We start from the raw sequence: 20,703 nt of genomic DNA, 5'->3' as shown, positions 1-20,703 counted from the left end.
TCCTTCAAGTCGGCATACATGCCTCTGCTTGAATAAAAACAAAACCATGCTGTTCTATCTTGCTCCCCCCCCAACACACATACACACGCACTGAGATTCTACATAAATATATCGTTGAACCGTTTTAATATTCCCGATTCCAGCTGGTATGAAATTTTAGCAACAATCACAGAGAAGCCCTCGGAACTATCGCAATCATGTCCCGGTATCAGGGACCTAAACGTCAATACAAACCGTTCGACCTCTCCAGATTCGGTGATCCCGGTCCCATTGTCCACGCGCTCCCGCCCAGCGATGAAGGGCAAACCACACGTGAACCCGATGTGGGTATCTCCCAATACGCCCAAGCCGACTTGCCCGGATTCTCCGCCATCATCAAGCACCGATATTCGGACTTTAACGTCTTCGAAATCGACCCTCAGGGTCAGGTTGTGCGACTCCAATCGTTGACCCCGCCCGATTTGGACGCCAAGCCCAATATCGATTTTCAGGAGATGAAGCACTTGGATGTGCCCGAGGATGAGCGGAAGTTCTTCACTAGTTTGACGTGGTTGCGATTGGTTCAATTGGCCAAGAAGGCCTTGCTCAAGGAGGATACCATGCCTTCGGAGACGGTGTCGGTGGATGTGACCACGAGGACCAAAGAGGAACGCAAGCAAGTGCATCAGATTGTGCGGAAATACTTTCCGCATTTGCAGACCTTCACCGAAGACAAGACCATTGGCGATGAGTTGAAAAAGGTCATTTCCGTGTTGTTCAAGACCACCGGCGATCAGAAGAAGGCCGATGACCGAGAGTGGCCGCGAGAAAGACCCAAATTCCTACACTTTACCCTCTACAAAGAGGACTTGGACAGTATGCAAGCCTTCAATGCGTTGAGCAAATGTTTGGGCAAGAAGTACAAGTTCACGTTTGCGGGGACGAAAGACAAACGATCGAGGAGCACCCAACGGTGCGCCATCTCATTTGTCACGCCCAAACAGTTGATCTCGGCCGCCAAAAGGACATATTTCAATCAAGACCGGACAGCCTTGGCCGTGGGTGACTTCTCGTTTGAACGAAAAGCCATTCGATTGGGCGACCATCAAGGCAACCATTTCGCTTTGGTGCTCCGTCATGTGGACTCGCGTGAGAATGCCGAGAAAGGCCTCGAAGGCTTAAAGACCCACGGCTTCATCAACTATTTTGGACTTCAACGCTTTGGCAACTCCTGTGTCAAGACCTCGGATGTGGGCTTGGCCATAATTCGCGGCCAGTGGCAGGAAGCCATTGAGTTGATCTTGAAACCCCGGTCCAACGATCGCTTTCTGATGAAGCAGGCCAGGGAGTTCTGGTGGCAATACCGGAAGAGTGACATTGCCCTTCGAATTTTGGGGCATCACTCGCAATCCATCGAAGGTAGTGTCTTCAAAGGACTCAAGCTGAGCAATGAAAAGTTCGGTAGTGGGGCCATGAACTACGTCAACAAGAACTCCAGACTCATGTACGTTCATGCCTACCAATCTTTGGTGTGGAACAAGGCTGTTTCCAGACGAGTGAGCAAGCATGGTCTGAAAGTGGTCTTGGGTGATTTGTACCTGAAAGAAGAAGTGCCTGAAGTAACCAATGAGGAACCCATGGAAGATCAAGAAGTGTCAGCCCAAACAGAAAATGAGGATAAAGTCCCGTTGGTTGAAGCCAAGGATGAAAATGGAGTCAAGGACGGAAATGAAGCCAAGGATGAAAATGAAGCCAAGTTTGGTCGGAACAAGGTCAATGTGAGCATTGTGAGCCCAGAAAACATCAACGACGTGTCCATCCATGACGTAGTGATGCCCCTCCCGGGCAAAGATATCCAATACCCCGACAACGACATTAAAGACATGTACGAGGCCATTCTCAAGGAAGACGGACTGGATTTTGAGAGCTTTGAGAACTCTTCACGGGAATATTCATTGGGCGGAGACTACCGCAAGATAGTCGCACAGGCTGGCAATCTCCAATGGCGATTCATTCGTTACACGGATCCCAATAAAACGTTGGTTATATCGGATTATAACCGTGTCATGGGCTTGCCGGAGATCGCCGATGAAGAAGAAGGCCCCTATTTGGGCTTGATCCTCGAATTTTCACTCAAGACGTCCAACTACGCCACAATGGCCATCCGAGAGATTTCCCGGATCGATACGGGAAAAGAACAACAAGGCCAATTGACCGAACAGCACCAAACCCAGGATGAAGAGCGAAAACGGAAAGCGGATGAGCAAAAAGAAAATGGAGCAGGCCCGGTCAAAAAGATCAAAACGGATGACACGAAAGATGCGGAATCCACTCATTAGGTTCGTTTATTGTGTTCCAAAAAAATATGATTTATTTAACCATCGTACGTGTGGAGAATTGTAGTAGATTACTTCATTCATATGACTTGGCTGGTGTTATGTGCATCATCCTCATCCTCGGTGGCCTCGTAAGCCATGTTTTCGTAGGAATTCAATCGCTTGATCTTGTTGCGTTTGAAGCTGGCCGAGAGTTGGAGTTTGTTCCCGTAGGATTTGGATTTCTTCACACATACGGGTATCGCATTATTCGTACCATTTTCCAGTAGATTCGTCAAAGATTTGGCTCTCGTGCCTGGGTGCAGGTTGTCTGGCTCGAATGGATTGGAACCTTTCATTTTCAAGGACCGTTGAAGACTGCTGGCCTTCATTTGGGCCTTTTGAAAACCAGTCAGCCCAGGGGAGGGATTGTGTGGAGGTGCAATAGCTTCAGTGCCAGTTTGGGTCCGGGGAGGTTTGGGCACAGGATTGGGACTGCCATCCCGGATGAGTGCTTCCTCGGTATCCGACATGATATCGCAAACAAACGAGCTTTTGCTCACGAGTTGACCATCCAAAATGGTCCACACGTCTACGAAAGCGGGCAGGAAATCGGTGGTGACCTCGGCAAAGACCTCGCTGTAAGTGAAGCTTTCCTTGAGCTTGAGATCCACCGCATTGGCACGAGTGGCGGTCCATATTTGCTCATAGTATCGTTTCTCTTCGAAGCCAACGATTTCTACGATCTTCTCGTTGGGGAAGGTCGGATGATGGGGAAACGAGATCTCGAGGCCGTAGCAAAGTCTCAAGGACCGTGGTACGGGCATGATGTACAGGACAGCCAAGGGATCTTTCCAGGTGATTTCTAAGCCTTGGGGCGCATCTCGTACCGCTAAACGGAGGGGGCGCCAATTATTCTGAACGTCAATTTCCAAGGCCGCCAAAGTCTTCAGACCCACTCCTAGGCCGTGGCGGAAGGCCAGTAGATCCAAGATCAATCTGATATTCGGACTTGATACGTAAGGATTCAACGAGTCAAGAACCCTCTCTGACGATCTCTTTCGGAATGGAGGCGATGGGACGGAGCGACCTCGAATCACATCGATCTTGTTCACGGCCTCCGAATAGGACTTCATCAATTTTCCCCAAAGAGTAGCTCCAATTACAACATGTGTCCAAAGACTGGCAAACATGAGAAGAATCACTTGCGATACCAACAAAATCTCCAAGAGAAACGAAATTAGGAGATGCTCTAGAAAGAAGTATTGAGATGAAATAGCTTTTGACAAGTTTTGTACGAACTTTTTATCAGTTCTCGTCTCACCCGGTTTTCCGTTTCGTATGAGTGAATGGTAGTAGATACTCAAAGCCGAAAGCACGATGAACATGCTCAGTCGAATGGCATTCCACGAATGAAACATTATCACCATCCAAATTTGGCCTTGGGATCGATGAAGTGTGTTGGTAAAGACCAGATTGTTGCGGACTCTACGGTAGTACTGAAGATCTAATTGGACCTCCATCAGATGGCAGATAACCTGGACCACGTGAGCATTGTAGAACAACCTAGAGCGTCAATGAAGTCTGCATACATCTGCCTATGTCTCATTGGTCTTGAGACATTTTTTGCCAACCTGTCATAGGCCAAGTTGAGGAATCCGACGACCAAGCAAAGACCGATCAAGGCCAGAAGAAACCCTTGGGGTTGGGAGCGATGAATCCAGAACGTCTTGGGATGACCGATGACTCTGATTGGGGATGTCAGATCGGGGTTGGGATCAAATAGACTATCCGAAAATCTTTCCAAACCGAAGACTTCGTAACTTGAGTTATTCTCCAAGAAGGAGTCCAAGTCCTCGGTAAAGTTGAAGTCCAACGACGAATCAATCATCAAAGTGTCGTTCACTCCCAAAACGACTTCCCTCTTTAACGGCACGGATGTAGCGTATAAATAGCAACCTAAAAGGAATCAATCATTTTCCTAATTATTGTTCTTAATAAACCCAACTAATATGGTTTTCATGTCAACAAGATGGATGCTTTGATTTTAGTTTTCTGATCAGGATACTGCATCAAAATATATTCGATTCTCGATCAGCCATATTTTGCTGGTTGTGCGCTTGCGATGATAAATATTTTTTTCGAAAGGATAAAGATGTTCAGGGAAGTCTAATAATATAGTAGAAGATTTAGTAAAATCAACCTGAGGAACGCCTTTGTGAGCTAGAGCGCCGAATGACTTACTGGTCAGGATGGTCAAGGCCAGAGTGTAAAATAGAAGCATGTCCCACCATGGTTGAAGGATGGCCGCAGCCTTCTTCTGGCTCAAAATCATGGTCCTCACTTCACTGGGCGAGCTCCATTGTTCAGCAAGGTGCGAATCCTCTTTGAGTGAGTGGACCGACGACGGAAACTGAACCGAGAAACACGAGAAACAACTAATTTCGACCAGGGAGGAGGAGGAGGAAGAGGAGGAGGAGGACAAGTGAATTGCCAAAGGCTCACTCACACTCAAAATGATGAGGGGTATCAAATTTACAGCGATAACACCATCATGCTCAAACTAGTAATCGAATCAAGCCAACTATCCCCCCTCTGTATACCTTACCTGAGTAATACTACCAAACAAGTATAAGGCAATTTCGTACGAGATCACCTTTTACGTAAAGTAGGCACGGATATATTCACGAGCCTCTCATGCGTGCAGACTCACTAGTCCTGAACATTGAGATGGAAGAAGGTAGGACAAAAAAAAAATCTTGCATTTCCGTTTCATCTGGAACTCGCCAGGAAATGAACAAATGCCCATCTCAATGGTGTCTCTACACAGGATGTATTGTTTTATTTCTGGTAAAAGACTGTTTGTTAGAACAAACAATCGCTGTGTCTCATACAGAGGTTTGTGGGGAAATAACTAATATAACAAAACCGTTGGTTTGCATGGATATTAATATATTTAAGCATTGGAAATTGAAAAGTAGATGCAGGATCGATAATAGCTTGAAACAAAAGGGATGGAGCATCCGTTGATTCCTTTGCCTTTGAAGGTATTTCCAGAGTCAACATCATAAATCCGTGTTTTTCTTCATGTTACCATCGGTGCCCTTTCTGAACTTTGATAATCATTTTGATTCGAGTATCAGGGCTTGAAGTTTCTATGTCCAGGCCTCAGTGGAGGTAACATCTTCGGCAGAGGCCACGGGTTCGTCCTCGATTCCCAGAGCTTTCAGAACCTCGGCGTTGCTGACATGATCAGGGGCGTCCTGTTGTACATAAGTGAGAAGAGTCTGGGTTCCTCCTACCTCAACCACCAAGGCTCCTCCGTTTTGAAAGCCATCCCCTTTCATATTCCCACCCAAATTTAGCTTCTTGGCCTAGACAAGAGATCAAGAAAGGATGACGAAGTTAGATTCAGAATGACGGAGATAACGTTCTGGAACTTACCCTTGCCGCAAAATCCCTGGCCTTCTTGGCCAATACGGCGGGGAAAAGGCCCAATAAGCTCATTCGCTTGAATCCCAAGGCACTGTAGCTCTTCTTCTCCATGTCAATAAAGAGCTCTGAAATGGATCAACACAGGCAGGCTTTGGTGCAGAATCGGATTGACATTTGACTGGAAACTCACCGCCACCAAAGAATTTCCCTTGGATGAATTCGTCCACGCCCAAAGGCTCAAGACCGACGCCAATGAGACGGACATTGTTCTTGGCGAAGATTGGCAGCAGGGAGGAGATCTCTCGGGCTGCCAACCGACAGAAAGGTCACCCAAATCGACGGAAGAACACAATCACACAACGATGCTCTTTCCACAACTCACCAAAGGTGACATCCTGTCAATGAAACGCGGGTTAGAGGTTAGAAGTGAGAAGACAAGTTCAAGATGCTTCTTACCGGTCCATCCGGAGCAGTTTTGATGGCATTCTTGGCGATCTTATCGGCCATGTTACTTCCAAAAATTGGTGCTAGTTCTGGTAATGGGGCTAATCATCCAGGTCTTTATCTCACAATTATGAAACTTCGCTCTCTTGCATGCATGATTAACAATTCATAGCCTTAAACCGCACGCGAACAGTTGATCGGCTTGAGCGCAGTCAAAGTGACATGCACTGTGGCCTCCACCCTGTACATCACAATACATCAATTTACAGGGTGCCCGAGAACATTGAATCCCAGTCCCTGTCAAGTAGCAAACACAATTAAAGCGCTAATAAGGTCGGATAGAAATTTATTAGACAACATATTGCAATGTTCTTTCATAGTAGTGTCGGATCAAGCCATGAAGAGGTCATTTAAATGAGGGCATACGTTGGTATTGCTCGAAAGAAGATTGTATTATCATTGGCTATAGATGACCGATGTCAGACCAAGGCCACTTTGCCGATGGGATTCATTTCATAGCGCGAAGATTTCCTCGAGGGATCGAAGTTGGGCTCATAGTCCAGATGGTTGTTATCATCTTCGTCCAAAGTGAATCTCATGTGTCTGGCCAGATACTCGAGGGTGGCCTTGAAACGGGTCGTTTCGAGGTTCTTGGCCAATTGCACCAGGACAAACCAGTCTCCGTAATCAGCCAAGCGAATCACGGTCCGGATCAAATGTTTGGGTGTTCGAGGTGAGAATCCCCGGAGAACTAGTAGACGAGGAACCGAGCTCAAGAACACGATGATTTCGAAGATGAAATGGAGCAAGGTGAAGAGGAACAGGAATAACATCCAAAACCATAATATCAAGAAGATCTTCTCGTTGATCACGTTCAAGGGCATCACACAGACTGCCTGGACCTTTTGGAAGCTGCCCGAGGACGAGAATTCGGACCAAGTACATTTGGTGATCCGGGGAAAGAACTTGGACATTGGGTGAATGGCATCAGAGGTGGAGTCGTGTTGGAGTACTTGGGATCCGTAAGCGATGAACGCTCCTCCCAGAAACGAATCCATGAGATAGATTTGTAGAAATACGTTGACAAACGCCAAGCATTCGCATAAGAAGTACTTTAGGACCAAACATGAGAACGAGCCGTAATGAGTGAAAAGGAATTCTCCCAGAGCATTGGGCTTGTTCTCGTCCTGCTCGTCGGCCAACTTGACCATGTTGGCGATCCGTCCGTTTTCGGCATGTTTCCAGATCTTGTACGGCATATAGAAGAACAGAGCTTGGAAGAACAAGACAAAGCACACCCATTGATAGTAGGTGTGACGGAGGATCGTATCGTCTTCGTCCATCGAAGGTGTGCCTATCATCCCGGGATGAGTCATCATCTTCACATCGTCGGAATCCACGGTCGATGTGCCATGGGTCCAACAAAACGTGTCCAAGACCGCCGAGGGCACTTGAGACTTGTGGGCGTAGCAATGGATGGGCCCCCCAAAGAACTGGGTGGCAGTGGAGAAGAGCGAAGCAGCCAAGAGGGCGTAGGCTGTTACACGATGGAGAGAAAACGTAGTTGACACAGTATTCACATGTTCGTGGGAGTGGCTTAGCCCGCCCTTTAAAGAGGATAGTAAACCGATCAAGGACATCCTCCCAGGTGGTTTTCGAATTTTTTCCACTGTCGCTCAACTAGAAATTCGGTCAGATGCTTGATTTGATGCTAGGCAAGTTCGTTGTACGAGCATGAGTTGAGAGGGAAAATTAACCGGTTTACGACGAAACCTCGTTGGAAGTGTAAAAATTGCGCCAAAAGTTGAGGTGAAATATTGAGTGGAGTGGATTTCCTTTAAAATATATACAGGTTACGTTTATTCAATCATGAGGAGAGGTTCTTGGTAATGCCCCGTAACAATCCTTTGTACAGTATTCATCATGGCTGGGTTTTCTGTTCCCGATAGGCGAACGTTGAGTTTGATATCGGGTATTTCTTGGAATTAGCTGACAATTCTTCCTGATTCTGACCATGGGAGTGTTCAGGGGAGAATGGTAACAAAATCATAGGGTTACTCGTATATGAACGAACGGGAAAAAAATGTTAGAATGAGAATTCGTAAAAACAAGGCAAGCATGTAATGGGGTAATGCAGTCTTCTGACATTGGAACCGTTTAACAAAGGGGCACGTGGGACAGACAGCAGTAGATAAGTTACATGAAATGGGAACGTTAGGGCATGGGCGGGTCAGTCATGTTGTCCTCCGGTAAAGTTGTAATTAATCACACTATCCGGACTAGCGATTCCAGTATTGCGAAGGTCTGATTGCGGCACCCGCGAGAACGAGTGGCTGCCGTTGTTGATCACGATGGGTGCGTTCACTTCCATGGACGAATCCATTTGATCGGGTGGAAAATCGTTGAAGGACGCGCTCGGGTGCATCTCGTCGGCATCGAAGTCGTCGACCTGCAATGAATCACGAAGGGGGTATGTTGAATGATAAGATCCATAAATTATTAATTATTACCTGGGCCTTGTAGGAGAACAAGACTTGCGGCTGAGCCACGCTGAAGAAGGCTCGCAAGAAAGTGAAGTAGATAACGGGCGGCAAGGTCGTGAAGTAGAAAAACGTAGTCAAATTGACGACACACAGACCATTGGACTGACCCACGTACACCAACAGACTGCCTGCCGTCTGAGCCGCATTCAAGATGAGAAGATAACCCACGTATTGGTAGAAAGAACGCTTCTGCGGCAATGTCACGAATCGACGGCACGGTAAGAAGGGCAACAGCAACACGAACATGTAAGTCAGCGTGAACAGAGCCGAGCTCAAAAGCCAAAAGAGCATGCCCCCATGGCCAAAGAGATTCGTTTGAGTCTTGGCCACGTGGAAGTTCGCATCCGGATGCCACAACTCCAGTACGGTCTGAGTGAACGAAAAAATGAACGAGATCACGAAGCTCACCACCACTACTCTCCGGATGCCTCTTTGAGAGTCCAGATGACCGGATCCCAAGCCAAATACCAACACGGACATCTCCGTGGCCAGTAAGGAGAAACGCAGAACAATCCACAGTACCTTATCCGTGGTGTCGCCGGTGGATGTGGCGGCAGACAGACTCATACTGACCAAGCATCGAACCACAGACACGACGGCACACACCAGTACTAGCCCGTAGAAGGCCGTGAAGATGGGTGTGTTGGTGGCTCTCAGTTTGAGACGAGCATATGGCAATCGAATAAGTAAGAAGCTCAAGAACAGAACGTTGGGAACCAAGATCAATAGGTCCCAAAGCCTGACCCCTGAGACTTCGCCTAAAGCGCAGTACAAGATCTTCTTGCAAAAATGCGAATCATCAATGGGAGTTGCCGATGGATTGAAGAAAGGATCCTCTTGGAAGGAATCAAAGGAATGATCCACTGTGACCTGGGACGAATCATTGCTCTGGACCAAGCTATCCAAACCGTGGTTCACCTCCTCCAAGAGCTCCTCTCCCACGTCCATGACGACGATTGGCGATGATTTGGCAAATTGGACAGAAAAATAGCAGAACTGGCCGTCTTATCAAGTTCTGCCAGGAGGAACGAAGAGTTGCAGAGTGATTAGAATAAGTTGCACTTGACGACAGACCCACTTGATGAGGTTGATTTATTCAGTCGTGGACTTCAAGGCCACGCCAGTCAGTCTTGTCGCTCAATTGAAAAGGGCGTTTCTAAAGAACCCTCCACTGAGAGGGTGAACAGAGGAGCACAGGAAAATGTGGAAATCACTCTTGAGGGTCTTCCGTGAAATCAGGTAGCTGTCTGCAAGCGTAACGACCACCACGGCGAGCTCGCATATGTCTTGGTTTCTCCACAGAACACAAAGCAAGCAAGCAAGCATGCACAAAGTGCATTAGTACAAATCCCATTGTGGCCTCAAAAATAGCCGATCCGTTGGTCAGAATGGCGTTTCTAGAGAGCCAATTTGTCTTTTGAGATGGTTTGGGAGTGCTTAGGAGCTACAAGACGTGACGTATTAGGTCAAATCAGGCTTGAGCTGGCTTATTGTTAACGTCTTTGGCAACACTACATGATCTGCTTTCTTTCGTTTTGATGCTGAGATTTATCAGTTGCGTTTTTTTAAATGCAGGCACTGTGCTTGTTTCGTTGCCATCAAATCCATTTATGATAGCAGTGGCTGTGTTAACAAATCAAAATATAATCAACACTCCATGTCTGGGAATTGTTCAGTTTAACCAATATTCTGCTTGAAGGAAATAGAAAGAATATCTAAATTAAAAACAATAATCTACTTGTTACGGTTCGTAATTCTGGAAGAATGGGTGCCTATTGATTCATTACATCTCGTAAGGACTTTTGGACCAAAGCATTTTATGGAAGCACTGAACGGAGAGCTTTTGAGGGGAAAGGAAGAATTGCCTCAGAGTGACCATCTCACTCCACTAAATAGATAAAGCCCCCCAAAAGTAATCCTCAAATACCCATGCATGAAATCACAAATAAAATACAGCTATTTGATGCAATATACCTGCTTATCCCGAGTTTACTTGTCTTCTGATACCTGTGCATGTGGGAAAAGGGCTTTAGATTGGAAACCTCCTGCTCCGATTCGTCATTCACAGTCATGAGTGTGATCCATAACCAAGGCAAGTGTCATGCGCTTTCAACAGATCTAGAGTCAAATAATCTTGAAAATTTCAACATTCATGGCTCTTTGTAATTCCTCTGTGCATTGACAAGCCTTAAGAATCTTAAGATACATATTCAAGTTCCGACCAAACTCACTCCTAAGACTCCATGTCGTGCATGACGTCATAAGTGAGACATGTTTATTTGTTGACATTGAAGTTCAATTGCAACCTCTCTCTACTACTTGGTTTTCTTGTGACCAAGACCCGGACTAAGTTTACCGGCTTTTAAACCGCCTCTCTCTAACCTTATGGGTTAATGTTCCGATTGATAGGAACATGCTTTGGACCCGATTATGTCGAATAGGACCCAGTCACAGACTGAAGTGTTGGACTTATCTAGCAATTCCCAAAACTTTGTGCTCTCATAGTTCATCCATTCAACCCAAGGAAGGTAAGTGCTACCTATTAACTTTGGGTTGTTGTTTTCTAAGCCAAATATTTCTGTAATCTTTGACTTGAACGTGCCAAAGAAAAGATGATTGTCTCTAAAGACTTTTTGCTACTTCGGGCCATTTATAAATGATCGGGTGTTTTTGTTCAAATTTCCTGAAAATCCACGGCTTTTGTGTCTGAACTATTCGAACAATTGACTTTTTCCTGTCAACATGTTATACCAATGGCCATCGATATTGATGCTAAAACATGTAATGAAATCCATTGTTTATGCAATTTGCATTTTTACTTTGAGAGTACTTCAAAACAAAAAAAAAAACAGCAACGTTCTTCTTCGAATGTTTTTGTTTAAACATTTAGCTCATTTTAAAATTCTTGAAAAAATAATTGGCCTGTTTTTCGAGTAAAAGTTCGTAAAATATTTAGCCTCTAAAACTTAAATATTCTCAGAGCATCTGACTATCACGAATATTTAGTAAGTCTTCAAGTAAAATGGAAGTGATATTTCACCAAATAGTTCAAGCCACCATGTGATTCATCAGGTTGTTGCATAATTTTGGCTTTGATGAATAAGATACGCCTGCTCTAGCCAAGGCTAAGATATCGTTTTATAGATGCACTGCGAAATGACACATTGGATGTCGAATCAACGGGATTACAGAGCAAGAGCTGTTGATAAAAAACTGAACCTCTATTCACATGTTGTTGATTGAAGGGTTATCACGACTCATTGGTTCCATGATTAAGATGTTCTTAATAAATAATCTCCAGGTTTATCCGGTCCGTTTCCTTTGAAATATGACTCCAATGAAGTTGAATGTGGCTGGTATGATTGGTGGAAAACCCGAGGTTACTTCCAACCCTGTCCCACTTCCGAGGAAGCTCCATTCACTTTGCTCTTACCTCCACCCAATGTGACAGGGATATTGCACTTGGGCCACGCCCTCAGTACCACCATCCAAGATGCCATTGTTCGACGGTAAGACGAATGTACTGATGAATATTTCTTGGTTAATCGACGGGTCCGATGTTGCAGGAAACGTATGCAAGGTTTCAATGTGAGTTGGATGCCGGGTAGTGATCATGCCGGAATTGCGACTCAGGTTGTAGTAGAGAAGATACTGGCCAAAAAAGGCGTGTCCCGACATGCCCTGGGTCGCGAAAAATTCTTGGACGAGGTCTGGAAGTGGAAGCACGAGAAAGGAGGCGTCATTTTTGAGCAATTGGCTCGTTTGGGCGCCTCCTTAGATTGGAATCGGACCACTTTCACCATGGACCAGGTTTGTAGGAATTATGTGGGAATGCTTGTGCAATCCATAAATGTTTCTCTTGACTAACGATAGAGTCATAGTGAGGCCGTGACCGAAGCTTTTGTCCGACTCTTTGACAAAGGATTGGTCTATCGAGCATTGGCTCCCATCAATTGGTCTCCTCAACTTCAATCGGCCATTTCCGATATCGAGGTCGACCATTTGAGTGTCGAAGAGAAGACCGCCATCCAAATCCCGGGATGTGACCAACCCGTGGAATTTGGCGTCATGTTCGATGTAGCTTATAAACTCGATGGTATGGTAAATTCATGCATCCATAATTAAAAGTGATTGACATCTTGATCTTGGGCAGGATCCGAGGAAGAGATCACTATTTCAACCACTCGTCCCGAAACAATTTTGGGGGACGTGGCGGTAGCCGTTCATCCCAATGATGAGCGTTATTCTCATTTGATTGGAAGACACTTAGTGCACCCATTTCGCTCAGACACAATCCCCATTATCGCCGATACCTACGTGGACCCTCAATTTGGAACGGGGGCACTGAAGATCACACCGGCTCATGATGCCAATGATTTTGAGATTGGGCGCCGCCATGACCTGCCTATCTTCGAAATTATGGACAGGAATGGCTCAATTGCCAACTCAAAATCCGACTTCGATGTGAGTTCGGTGCTTATCTTCATGGAAAAGAAGAACATCATTAAAAGTGATTGTAACTATCATTTCAAGGGCTTGTCCAGATTTGCTGCCCGTGAACGAATCATAGAAGAGCTGAAAACCCGAGACTTATTCCGCGGGTCAAAATCGCACAGTATGCAGATCCCAATATGCAGCCGCACCGGTGATGTAGTGGAAAAGTTAGTCCAACCTCAATGGTTTATAGATTGTGATCAGATGGCCGCCAATGCCATGAGTGTGGCCGCAGATGGACAACTTGTGTTCCATCCCACCTCATATCACAATGTTTGGAAGCATTGGTTGGAGAACATCAGGTGAATAAAAGTGCCTGAAGTTTTCACCCTTTTTTTAACTTTAGCACTGAATTCTTGTTGATGTTATGATCTCAGGGATTGGTGCGTTTCTCGGCAAGTTTGGTGGGGTCATCGGATCCCAGTATGGAAAGCCCATGTCAAGGGTCAAGAAGACCATTGGATCGCGGCGAGAAATGAATCCGAGGCCAGGACTAAGGCTGAAATTCACTTCCAGTCCAAAGAAGTTGTCTTAAGTCAAGAGGAAGATGTGCTGGATACCTGGTTCTCCTCGGCCATTCTGCCCTTTGCAAATCTGGGTTGGCCGCAAATGGTGATTGCCTTGTTTATTCCCTATCTCATATGATGTGTGGGATCAGGGATAGATTAGTTACTATATTTTCAGGAATCCAACGAGAAAGGATTCCCCAATTCGATGTTAGAAACAGGCCACGACATTCTGTTCTTTTGGGTGGCCAGAATGGTCATGTTGAGCTTGGAACTCACCTCGAAAGTTCCTTTTCCCGTAAGTCAAAATCTGAGACAGTCATCAGCAAAGACTCTTTGGCGGATTTTTAAATATTCAGGCGGTTTTTTTTGAACAAATCTAAAAAAAAAAAATTGGACGATTTCTTATTCAAATAGTCTTAAAATTCGACTTTTTCTCTCAATATGTTTCACTAATGAACATCGAAATTAAAGCCTGGTGCACATGTTCTAAATTTGTTGCCTTTTGATACTTGGAGGAGTCAGCATTTTTGGTGGACCTTTTGACTTGGGGAAATTATACCCTGCCTACAATGCGCCATTTTTGTAAGTTGATCTTAACTCCTTGTACAACTTTGAGATAGCTAACCTATCAAGTATACTTGTTGGCTTAGTACTTGATTAGCTCCTTTCCTGACAAAGTTTATTTTTTAAGCTATATGTTCGCAAAGTAAATGGTAAACAATTTATATTAAAAAACTACCTAGTGACTAAGGTTTTGTACTTTTTACCTGTTATTTGCAAGTGTTCTTGAAAGCATTTCAAAAATTGCAAAAGTCATCGGTATGAAGTTTAATATTTAAATTTTGGCTGTTTTTAAATACTTTTTTTATATTTGCCCTTTTATAAAAATATTATTTCTATATTTTGCCACTACGAGCTCATTTTTTTTTTTTTTGAGTCTCTACTGTACTGATCAATGACCTCAAATTCAATGAGTCCTGACTGAATCTTCACTTTTAAATTATCTCCCTAAAACAGGAAGTTCTGCTTCACGGTGTGGTTTGCGACTCTCAGGGAAGAAAAATGTCAAAGAGTTTGGGCAACGTCATCGATCCATTGGTTCTCATGCAAGGAACAACCTTGGAGGTACATTTTTTTTAATCATAACCGACCAATTTAAATTGTATTTTCAACACACCTAATGCTTTGGTCTTGGCAGAAAATGTGTCTTCAAATTCGTACGGCAAATGCAAACGGAACAATTGACGACAAAGAGATGAGCAAAGCTCTCGAAGCAACCGTGAAGGACTATCCCGAAGGCATTCCCGTTGCTGGGGCCGATGGTCTTCGTTTCTTCTTCTTTGTGTATGATATCAAAGGTGAGCACTAAATGAATCATTAGGCAGATAGAAACCCTTGGCTTTGAAACACATTTCGAAGCCTAGCCGTTTCTCCAGTGTTTAAGGGCAAAAGCGGACTTCGCGTGGGTCCACCGTAATACCCCAACCAATCCATGGCCTTTTTCAAGCCCGGAACGCCCAAACCCTTGGTCACGATAGCATTGGGAGTGATCAATCGGTGTTGTAGATCCCGAGCTTGGCCCAGGGCACTCCTTTCAACTAGACTTTGAAGTTCAACCACCTCTTGAGGCAATGCATTGGCAAGTGCACAAATCCCGCCCACTGCGCCCACTTGTAGTGAAGCCATGAGAAAACTGGCTGATCCAGCTAAAACCTGGAAATCTTCGTCCTTGGTTAAATGAACCATTTCCCCGATTTTGGCAATATCTCCCCCACTTTCCTTCATCCCAATTATATTCGGATGACCACTCAGTTCCTTGACTATTTGCACGGGCAGATCGATGCCTGTGTTGGCGGGTACACTGTAAAGTACCACGGGTATGGGTACGTTGTCCGCCACTCTAAGATAGTGTTGCTTCAAGGCCTCTCCATTCATTTTGCCCTTGAAATAGCATGGGGTTATGATCACAGCCGCATCCGCTCCCACTTGAGCCATGGCCTTGGTCATCTCAATAGTGTGTGTGGTGGACTCGCAACCTGATCCGGCCAAAACTGAAATGATCCAAAAGGCAAGTACAGACATCATTCATCCAGCACATCTTACAATACCGTAGATGGTTCATTCACCTATCTTATCATCCGCGGCAAATTTCTTAACCTAGAATGAGCAATCCAATGTTTAAGAATGGTACTTGTCATTGGTGTCGATGTCATCCATACCTTTTCGATCATGTCGATCCTTTCTTGATGAGTCAGATAACAGTATTCCCCGTTGGAACCCTGAACCAAAAACCCTTTGAGTTTGATCTGGTTCCATTTGGCAATGTTATTTTCAAGTTGATCCCAAGCTATTGATTCATCAGGGTTGAAAGGGGTAGTAATGGGTGGGTACACGCCGGATAGATCCAACGACAATGGCCCTGAAGTACTCATGTTACGCCCGATCACTGTGAAACGAGTGCACATGAAAGGAAGGAACTCAAAGAGATAAATAAAAAAGCAAAAATCTCGAAAGGTTTACCTTGGGGTTGTTTGAGCAAGGCTCTCATCATCCTGCCAGAACTTGCCATGTTGAACTGAATTGAGTGCACTTGATGGTCAATTGTGTTCAATCAAGTCCGGTTTCCTTTGCAAGTGGATATGTGTACTTCATGGCCTGGCGAGTAAACAACGCCCGACGTAATAGCCTGAAGTTCAAAATGCGCGGGGTTTTGAAGCGTTTTTCATCCATGCCACGAAGTTGTTGGCAAGATTTTACCAATCAAGTATTTGATAGTTGACTCTTTCAATAGCTATATATGAAAAGCACTCATCTGATTTCTTCTAATGCCTTTAGCCCAACATATCAATGCAGACACTACTATTTTACGATCCTCGTCAAGTTTCTGCAACAAGATTTGGCAAGCCTCGAGGTTTCTAGTTGGGTCCTTGGATCGATCACCGCAACTGATTCCGTGGAAAATGGAGCCCTATTTAGCCCAAAATCGGTGGATTTTGTCCCGTTTAGCCGTGACCGTTCGAGAAGTGAATGAGCACTTTGATAGTTACGATTTCTATTTATCATCCCAAGCCTTGAGGAGGTTTATGTACACAAATCTTTGTGATGTTTACTTGGTTAGTGGTTGATTAGTTCTATATTTGTTCATTTTGAATATTTCGTTTAATAGGTATTCTAATTACTAGGAATCCATAAAACATATCTTGATTGACCCGGCACATCCAGATTTTCGAGAAACCGCATCGGTTCTTCATCAAGCCTTGATTTCCGGCCTGACTTTGCTACATCCGATTTGTCCATTTATCACCGAGGAGCTGTATCATCGGATTCCATTACTTGAAGGAGAAGTCCGCTCAGAATCAATGATGATCCAAAGTTATCCCTCGTACTGTGATGTGAGATTGGTTTCTACAGTTTTGAACCAAAATATCTTTTTGTGATGAAAAACTATATTTCTTTCTAGTTTGAGCATTATGAAGATTCCAACCTCATGAGTGAAATGGAGGTAGCCCTAGATCTAGTGACTGCCATTCGGGACCAAAAGAAAAACTATGATCTCAAGCGACACCATAAACCTAAGATTATCATTCAATATTCCAAGAGCAATGTACATGGCGGTTTATTAGAGTTGAAAGACATCATCATTCAATTATGCCAAATCGAAGCAATCACGTGGGCAAAAGATGTTTCGAATTTGGATCCAAAATGCTTCATCAAGTCGTCAATAGACAGAGACACATGGATCTGGATGGATGTGCAAGGCATGCTTGATTTGGAAAAAGAATTTGTTAAATTGACTGCCAAGCGAAACCAAATTCGGAAACAACTGGAAAAACTGACCAAGAAATTGAGTAGCCGCAAGAATCATGCTAAGCAGGCGAAAGACATGGACAAAGTTGCACTGCTGGAACAAACTTTAGTCGAACTGGACGATCGAGAGGCCTGGCTTAAGGCGTTCAAATAATGAACAATATTCACTCTGTTATTTTATCAATACATCCAGAGTTTCATTGCATTTTTCTTATATTTCGACTGCTTTGCACAATTACATAATTAAGATGAAGGTTCGCCTCACGGCCAATCAAGAGCGTTCTCACATTTTATGAGCAGGGAGGATTTTCCCTTCACAAAGACCAAATCCGACCCTAGATCCGTTGCCCTGACAAAAGCCTTTAATGATCACATTGTCTCCATCTTGGATGAATTTCCTCGTCTCTCCCGTGTTATTCTTCAACTCCAAAGTCTTGCTTCCTCTCCATGACAACTCCAACATGGATCCATACGAGGTCTCCTCCTAAAAAAAGGTCTCATTCATAACCATTTCTTTTCCCTCCTAATAATCAACTTCTCATATATCCCATACTGGTCCTGAAATCGTTCCCGAAGCCAAAAGGTCCCCCGGTCTCATGTTGCATCCGGTCACACTGTGATGAGCCAGTTGCTGTTTCATGGTCCAATACATGTGGCGGAAGTTCGAGTGGCAGAGCGGGCTGGATTGGCTGGCTCCGTCAGGCTGGATGGACACTTCTAATTGGATATCGAAGGTATACTTGTCGTCATGTTGCAGGTAAGGAAATGGTTTGGGAACCTAAAGGGAATTGATTTGTTGTGAAGAATGAGGTAAGTTTCGTGATCAGGATTGTGGGTTGGACTGACTTGAGTGTAGTTATCCACTGCGAAAGGCATTAAGGCTTCCATGGGGACGACCCAGGGGGAGATGGACGTTCCAAAGTTCTTGGCGAGGAATGGTCCGAGAGGAACGTACTCCCATTTTTGAATGTCTCTGGCGCTCCAATCGTTCATGAGAACCATGCCAAAGATGTGCTCATGTGCCTTTTCAATAGGGATGGGTTGGCCCATCTGGTTCCCGCCTCCGACGAAGAAAGCCATCTCCAGCTCAAAGTCCAGTAAGCGACAAGGGCCGAACTTTGGGGGCTCATCCTCAGAGGGGCGTGTCTGGCCATTTGGACGGTGGATTGCAGTACCACTGACCACCACTGAACTGGCCCGGCCATGATATCCCACTGGGATGTGCTTCCAGTTGGGCATCAGGGCGTTGTCTTTGCCTCTGAAAGGAGGGTAAGGAAAAACGAGTTAAATGATCGCCCCCTACCAGATAGCAATAGTCTATTTATGGGTACCTGAACATGGTACCGACGTTAGTGGCATGGTCTAAGGATGAGTAGAAATCCGTGTAATCACCAATTTGAGCCGGCAAGTGCATGAACACTTTACTCATTGGAACAAACACCTCGGCACGAAGCTTGTCATCATCCTTCAAGGTTGAGCAATCAGCCGAGAGAAGCTTTTGAATGGTTTGGCGAGCTTCCTTCCAATGTTCATGACTTAAAGCCATGAAGTCGTTCAATGTAGCCTTTTCTAAGACATGCTGAAGAACCAAGAGGCATATAATTTGTTGGCATTGGACTCAAGGGACTGTATGTTCTCATACCTGTTGATGTTGCATTAGTTTCCCCGTGAACAAATGCTTAATCTTGCTCAAGTCGAGCACATTATCCCCAATAGCGACCCCGATGTGTCGAGGACCATTCTGATCTAAGCTGAACACTCCATAAGGCAAATTCTCAAAGGAGAAATCACTCTGAGGATCCACTTTGATAAAAGACATGATGATTTCAGAATCGATGATTTAGGTAGCTTGACTGTCGTTGCCGAAGGATGAAGTAAAACGTGCCCAGGTAAAATGAGAAGAAGTTGAAAATCGAGTTCAGCTCTGGGGAAGCTTGAACGTTTAAACCCGTTTGTAGTCAAGCCTCCAATCCTTAGCTTATCCGACTTTTGATCACAGTCGAAAAACAACACTTGCTCTACGCCGGATGCTTCAGGTCTGAACTCTGAACCAATAGCAACTCTAGGCGATCCTCAGCCAAGCAGATGTCTGTGGAGCACTAGCAGAAACATCTCTCCATCCAATGATCCTTGCTCCAGTCCAGCAGCAACAAGCCAAATAGAAAGACAACGTGTGCATGTACTTTGATATCGCTTTGCGCAAGCTGAAAAGTGTCTTTTGCTTCGAAATGAGTGATGGCATTGGACAAATGGGGTTGGACCATTTGTTTTGTAATTAATTGTCAGGGCTATTCAAAACATGAAACTGCATATTTTTTAATTGTTTTGATTGCTTCGCATTACTTTGTTTATTCATATTTTTCATCATTTTGGCTCAAGACTCTTTTGCCCATTTTACTATTTTTGCTTCTTATTGTTTCAAATGTTTGTCTTTCGTAACGGCTCCATCATCTTGCTTTTTGTACAAGAATTCAAGATAATGTCGCTTCTGCTTTCAAAATAAAGTTGGTGCAAATAGTTTGCTTCTTCCTGCACACGTCCAAAACATCAAGTAACAGACGAAAAAATGCCTCTTATGGTGGTATGCTTGCTTATTACCACAAAGAAGTTGATGCTTTGTTATATCTGCAATAAAATAAGTTAAATAAAACTTCCATTATGCAAGAAGTGTTTGTTCAAATCAAATAGTATGGGTTTCTTTAGTAACCAAGCACACTTTGGGTAAGAAATACGACTTGCTATAATAATAATAATTATTCAGTAGAAAAGACTGCTAATGGAGAAGGTGTGTCCTCCCTTTTTTTATGAGCTTTTGCACTCTTGCTTCGTGAGCTGTTTTTACTCATTCATCATTTTGCTTATAATTCTGTTAGAAATGAGCAAATAGAGTGAAGCTAATTTTTTTTTGCTTTAATGTATATTTTTACTGGAACAGCCCTGGCTATTGTAATACACTTACGTTTTTAAAATTTGAGTGAAAGTAAACGTTTGTATGGAGATTTGCTTCTAAAAAAACTCCCTGCCTTTCTAATTTCGCTCGAGTTGGGTAAGGTCCTTCAAGCTAAAAAGCTGTCATTCGTTCGAAATAGATCGCTAATGTGCTACAATCACTCTACTGCTCGTTGGGGTTCTGCTGAAAAAGAAGCAAAAGAACAATTGCTCGAAGGACCATTATGA

General features: G+C 44.4%; 8 protein-coding genes across 9 annotated transcripts; 2 read left to right on the top strand and 6 right to left on the bottom strand.

Annotated features, from left to right (window-relative positions):
- The first annotated feature begins 57 nt into the window (after nucleotides 1–57).
- On the top strand, nucleotides 58–2,365 carry LOC131887649 (pseudouridylate synthase 7 homolog). Its single transcript, XM_059236292.1, has one exon. The coding sequence runs from the start codon at nucleotides 198–200 to the stop codon at nucleotides 2,316–2,318; it is 2,121 nt and encodes a 706-aa protein (XP_059092275.1). The 5' UTR covers nucleotides 58–197; the 3' UTR covers nucleotides 2,319–2,365.
- LOC131887650 (uncharacterized) lies at nucleotides 2,307–5,111 on the bottom strand. The gene is made up of 5 exons (XM_059236293.1): nucleotides 4,903–5,111; nucleotides 4,539–4,707; nucleotides 3,929–4,253; nucleotides 3,619–3,860; nucleotides 2,307–3,546 (listed from the first exon to the last, which is right to left on the bottom strand). Exons 2-5 carry the CDS (start codon nucleotides 4,627–4,629, stop codon nucleotides 2,396–2,398), a joined length of 1,809 nt encoding a protein of 602 aa, XP_059092276.1. The 5' UTR covers nucleotides 4,630–4,707; nucleotides 4,903–5,111; the 3' UTR covers nucleotides 2,307–2,395.
- Nucleotides 5,112–5,225: 114 nt separating this feature from the next.
- Nucleotides 5,226–6,236, bottom strand: LOC131887610 (prostamide/prostaglandin F synthase-like). Its single transcript, XM_059236239.1, has 5 exons — nucleotides 6,186–6,236; nucleotides 6,112–6,124; nucleotides 5,920–6,057; nucleotides 5,739–5,854; nucleotides 5,226–5,668 (listed from the first exon to the last, which is right to left on the bottom strand). Exons 1-5 carry the CDS (start codon nucleotides 6,234–6,236, stop codon nucleotides 5,450–5,452), a joined length of 537 nt encoding a protein of 178 aa, XP_059092222.1. The 3' UTR covers nucleotides 5,226–5,449.
- A 266-nt stretch (nucleotides 6,237–6,502) lies between these two features.
- LOC131887654 (innexin inx2-like) lies at nucleotides 6,503–7,904 on the bottom strand. The gene has a single exon (XM_059236297.1). The coding sequence runs from the start codon at nucleotides 7,811–7,813 to the stop codon at nucleotides 6,653–6,655; it is 1,161 nt and encodes a 386-aa protein (XP_059092280.1). The 5' UTR covers nucleotides 7,814–7,904; the 3' UTR covers nucleotides 6,503–6,652.
- A 100-nt stretch (nucleotides 7,905–8,004) lies between these two features.
- On the bottom strand, nucleotides 8,005–10,137 carry LOC131887653 (transmembrane protein adipocyte-associated 1 homolog). Its single transcript, XM_059236296.1, has 2 exons — nucleotides 8,684–10,137; nucleotides 8,005–8,622 (listed from the first exon to the last, which is right to left on the bottom strand). The coding sequence occupies exons 1-2, from the start codon at nucleotides 9,662–9,664 to the stop codon at nucleotides 8,404–8,406; spliced, it is 1,200 nt and encodes a 399-aa protein (XP_059092279.1). The 5' UTR covers nucleotides 9,665–10,137; the 3' UTR covers nucleotides 8,005–8,403.
- A 790-nt stretch (nucleotides 10,138–10,927) lies between these two features.
- LOC131887647 (valine--tRNA ligase-like) lies at nucleotides 10,928–17,731 on the top strand. Of its 2 annotated transcripts, none has more exons than XM_059236289.1 (13): nucleotides 10,928–11,244; nucleotides 12,018–12,225; nucleotides 12,283–12,526; nucleotides 12,590–12,812; nucleotides 12,870–13,180; nucleotides 13,250–13,512; nucleotides 13,588–13,822; nucleotides 13,895–14,014; nucleotides 14,737–14,844; nucleotides 14,918–15,077; nucleotides 16,555–16,832; nucleotides 16,902–17,111; nucleotides 17,180–17,731. In XM_059236289.1, the coding sequence occupies exons 1-13, from the start codon at nucleotides 11,130–11,132 to the stop codon at nucleotides 17,678–17,680; spliced, it is 2,976 nt and encodes a 991-aa protein (XP_059092272.1). In that variant the 5' UTR covers nucleotides 10,928–11,129; the 3' UTR covers nucleotides 17,681–17,731. The 2 variants fall into 2 exon arrangements, with proteins under 2 accessions (XP_059092272.1, XP_059092271.1); XM_059236288.1 differs by having other exon boundaries at nucleotides 13,880–14,014.
- On the bottom strand, nucleotides 15,071–16,385 carry LOC131887655 (4-hydroxy-2-oxoglutarate aldolase, mitochondrial-like). The gene is made up of 4 exons (XM_059236298.1): nucleotides 16,240–16,385; nucleotides 15,939–16,165; nucleotides 15,846–15,876; nucleotides 15,071–15,770 (listed from the first exon to the last, which is right to left on the bottom strand). Exons 1-4 carry the CDS (start codon nucleotides 16,286–16,288, stop codon nucleotides 15,097–15,099), a joined length of 981 nt encoding a protein of 326 aa, XP_059092281.1. The 5' UTR covers nucleotides 16,289–16,385; the 3' UTR covers nucleotides 15,071–15,096.
- Nucleotides 17,722–19,605, bottom strand: LOC131887652 (fumarylacetoacetase-like). Its single transcript, XM_059236295.1, has 5 exons — nucleotides 19,169–19,605; nucleotides 18,858–19,105; nucleotides 18,373–18,784; nucleotides 18,080–18,304; nucleotides 17,722–18,010 (listed from the first exon to the last, which is right to left on the bottom strand). Exons 1-5 carry the CDS (start codon nucleotides 19,343–19,345, stop codon nucleotides 17,810–17,812), a joined length of 1,263 nt encoding a protein of 420 aa, XP_059092278.1. The 5' UTR covers nucleotides 19,346–19,605; the 3' UTR covers nucleotides 17,722–17,809.
- Nucleotides 19,606–20,703: the final 1,098 nt, after the last annotated feature.

The sequence above is a fragment of the Tigriopus californicus genome, chromosome 10 (genome assembly GCF_007210705.1).
Source record: "Tigriopus californicus strain San Diego chromosome 10, Tcal_SD_v2.1, whole genome shotgun sequence".
Classification (NCBI taxonomy): domain Eukaryota; kingdom Metazoa; phylum Arthropoda; class Copepoda; order Harpacticoida; family Harpacticidae; genus Tigriopus; species Tigriopus californicus.
Note: the sequence above shows the minus strand (reverse complement) of the source record. Positions and strands in the feature narration are given on the sequence as shown.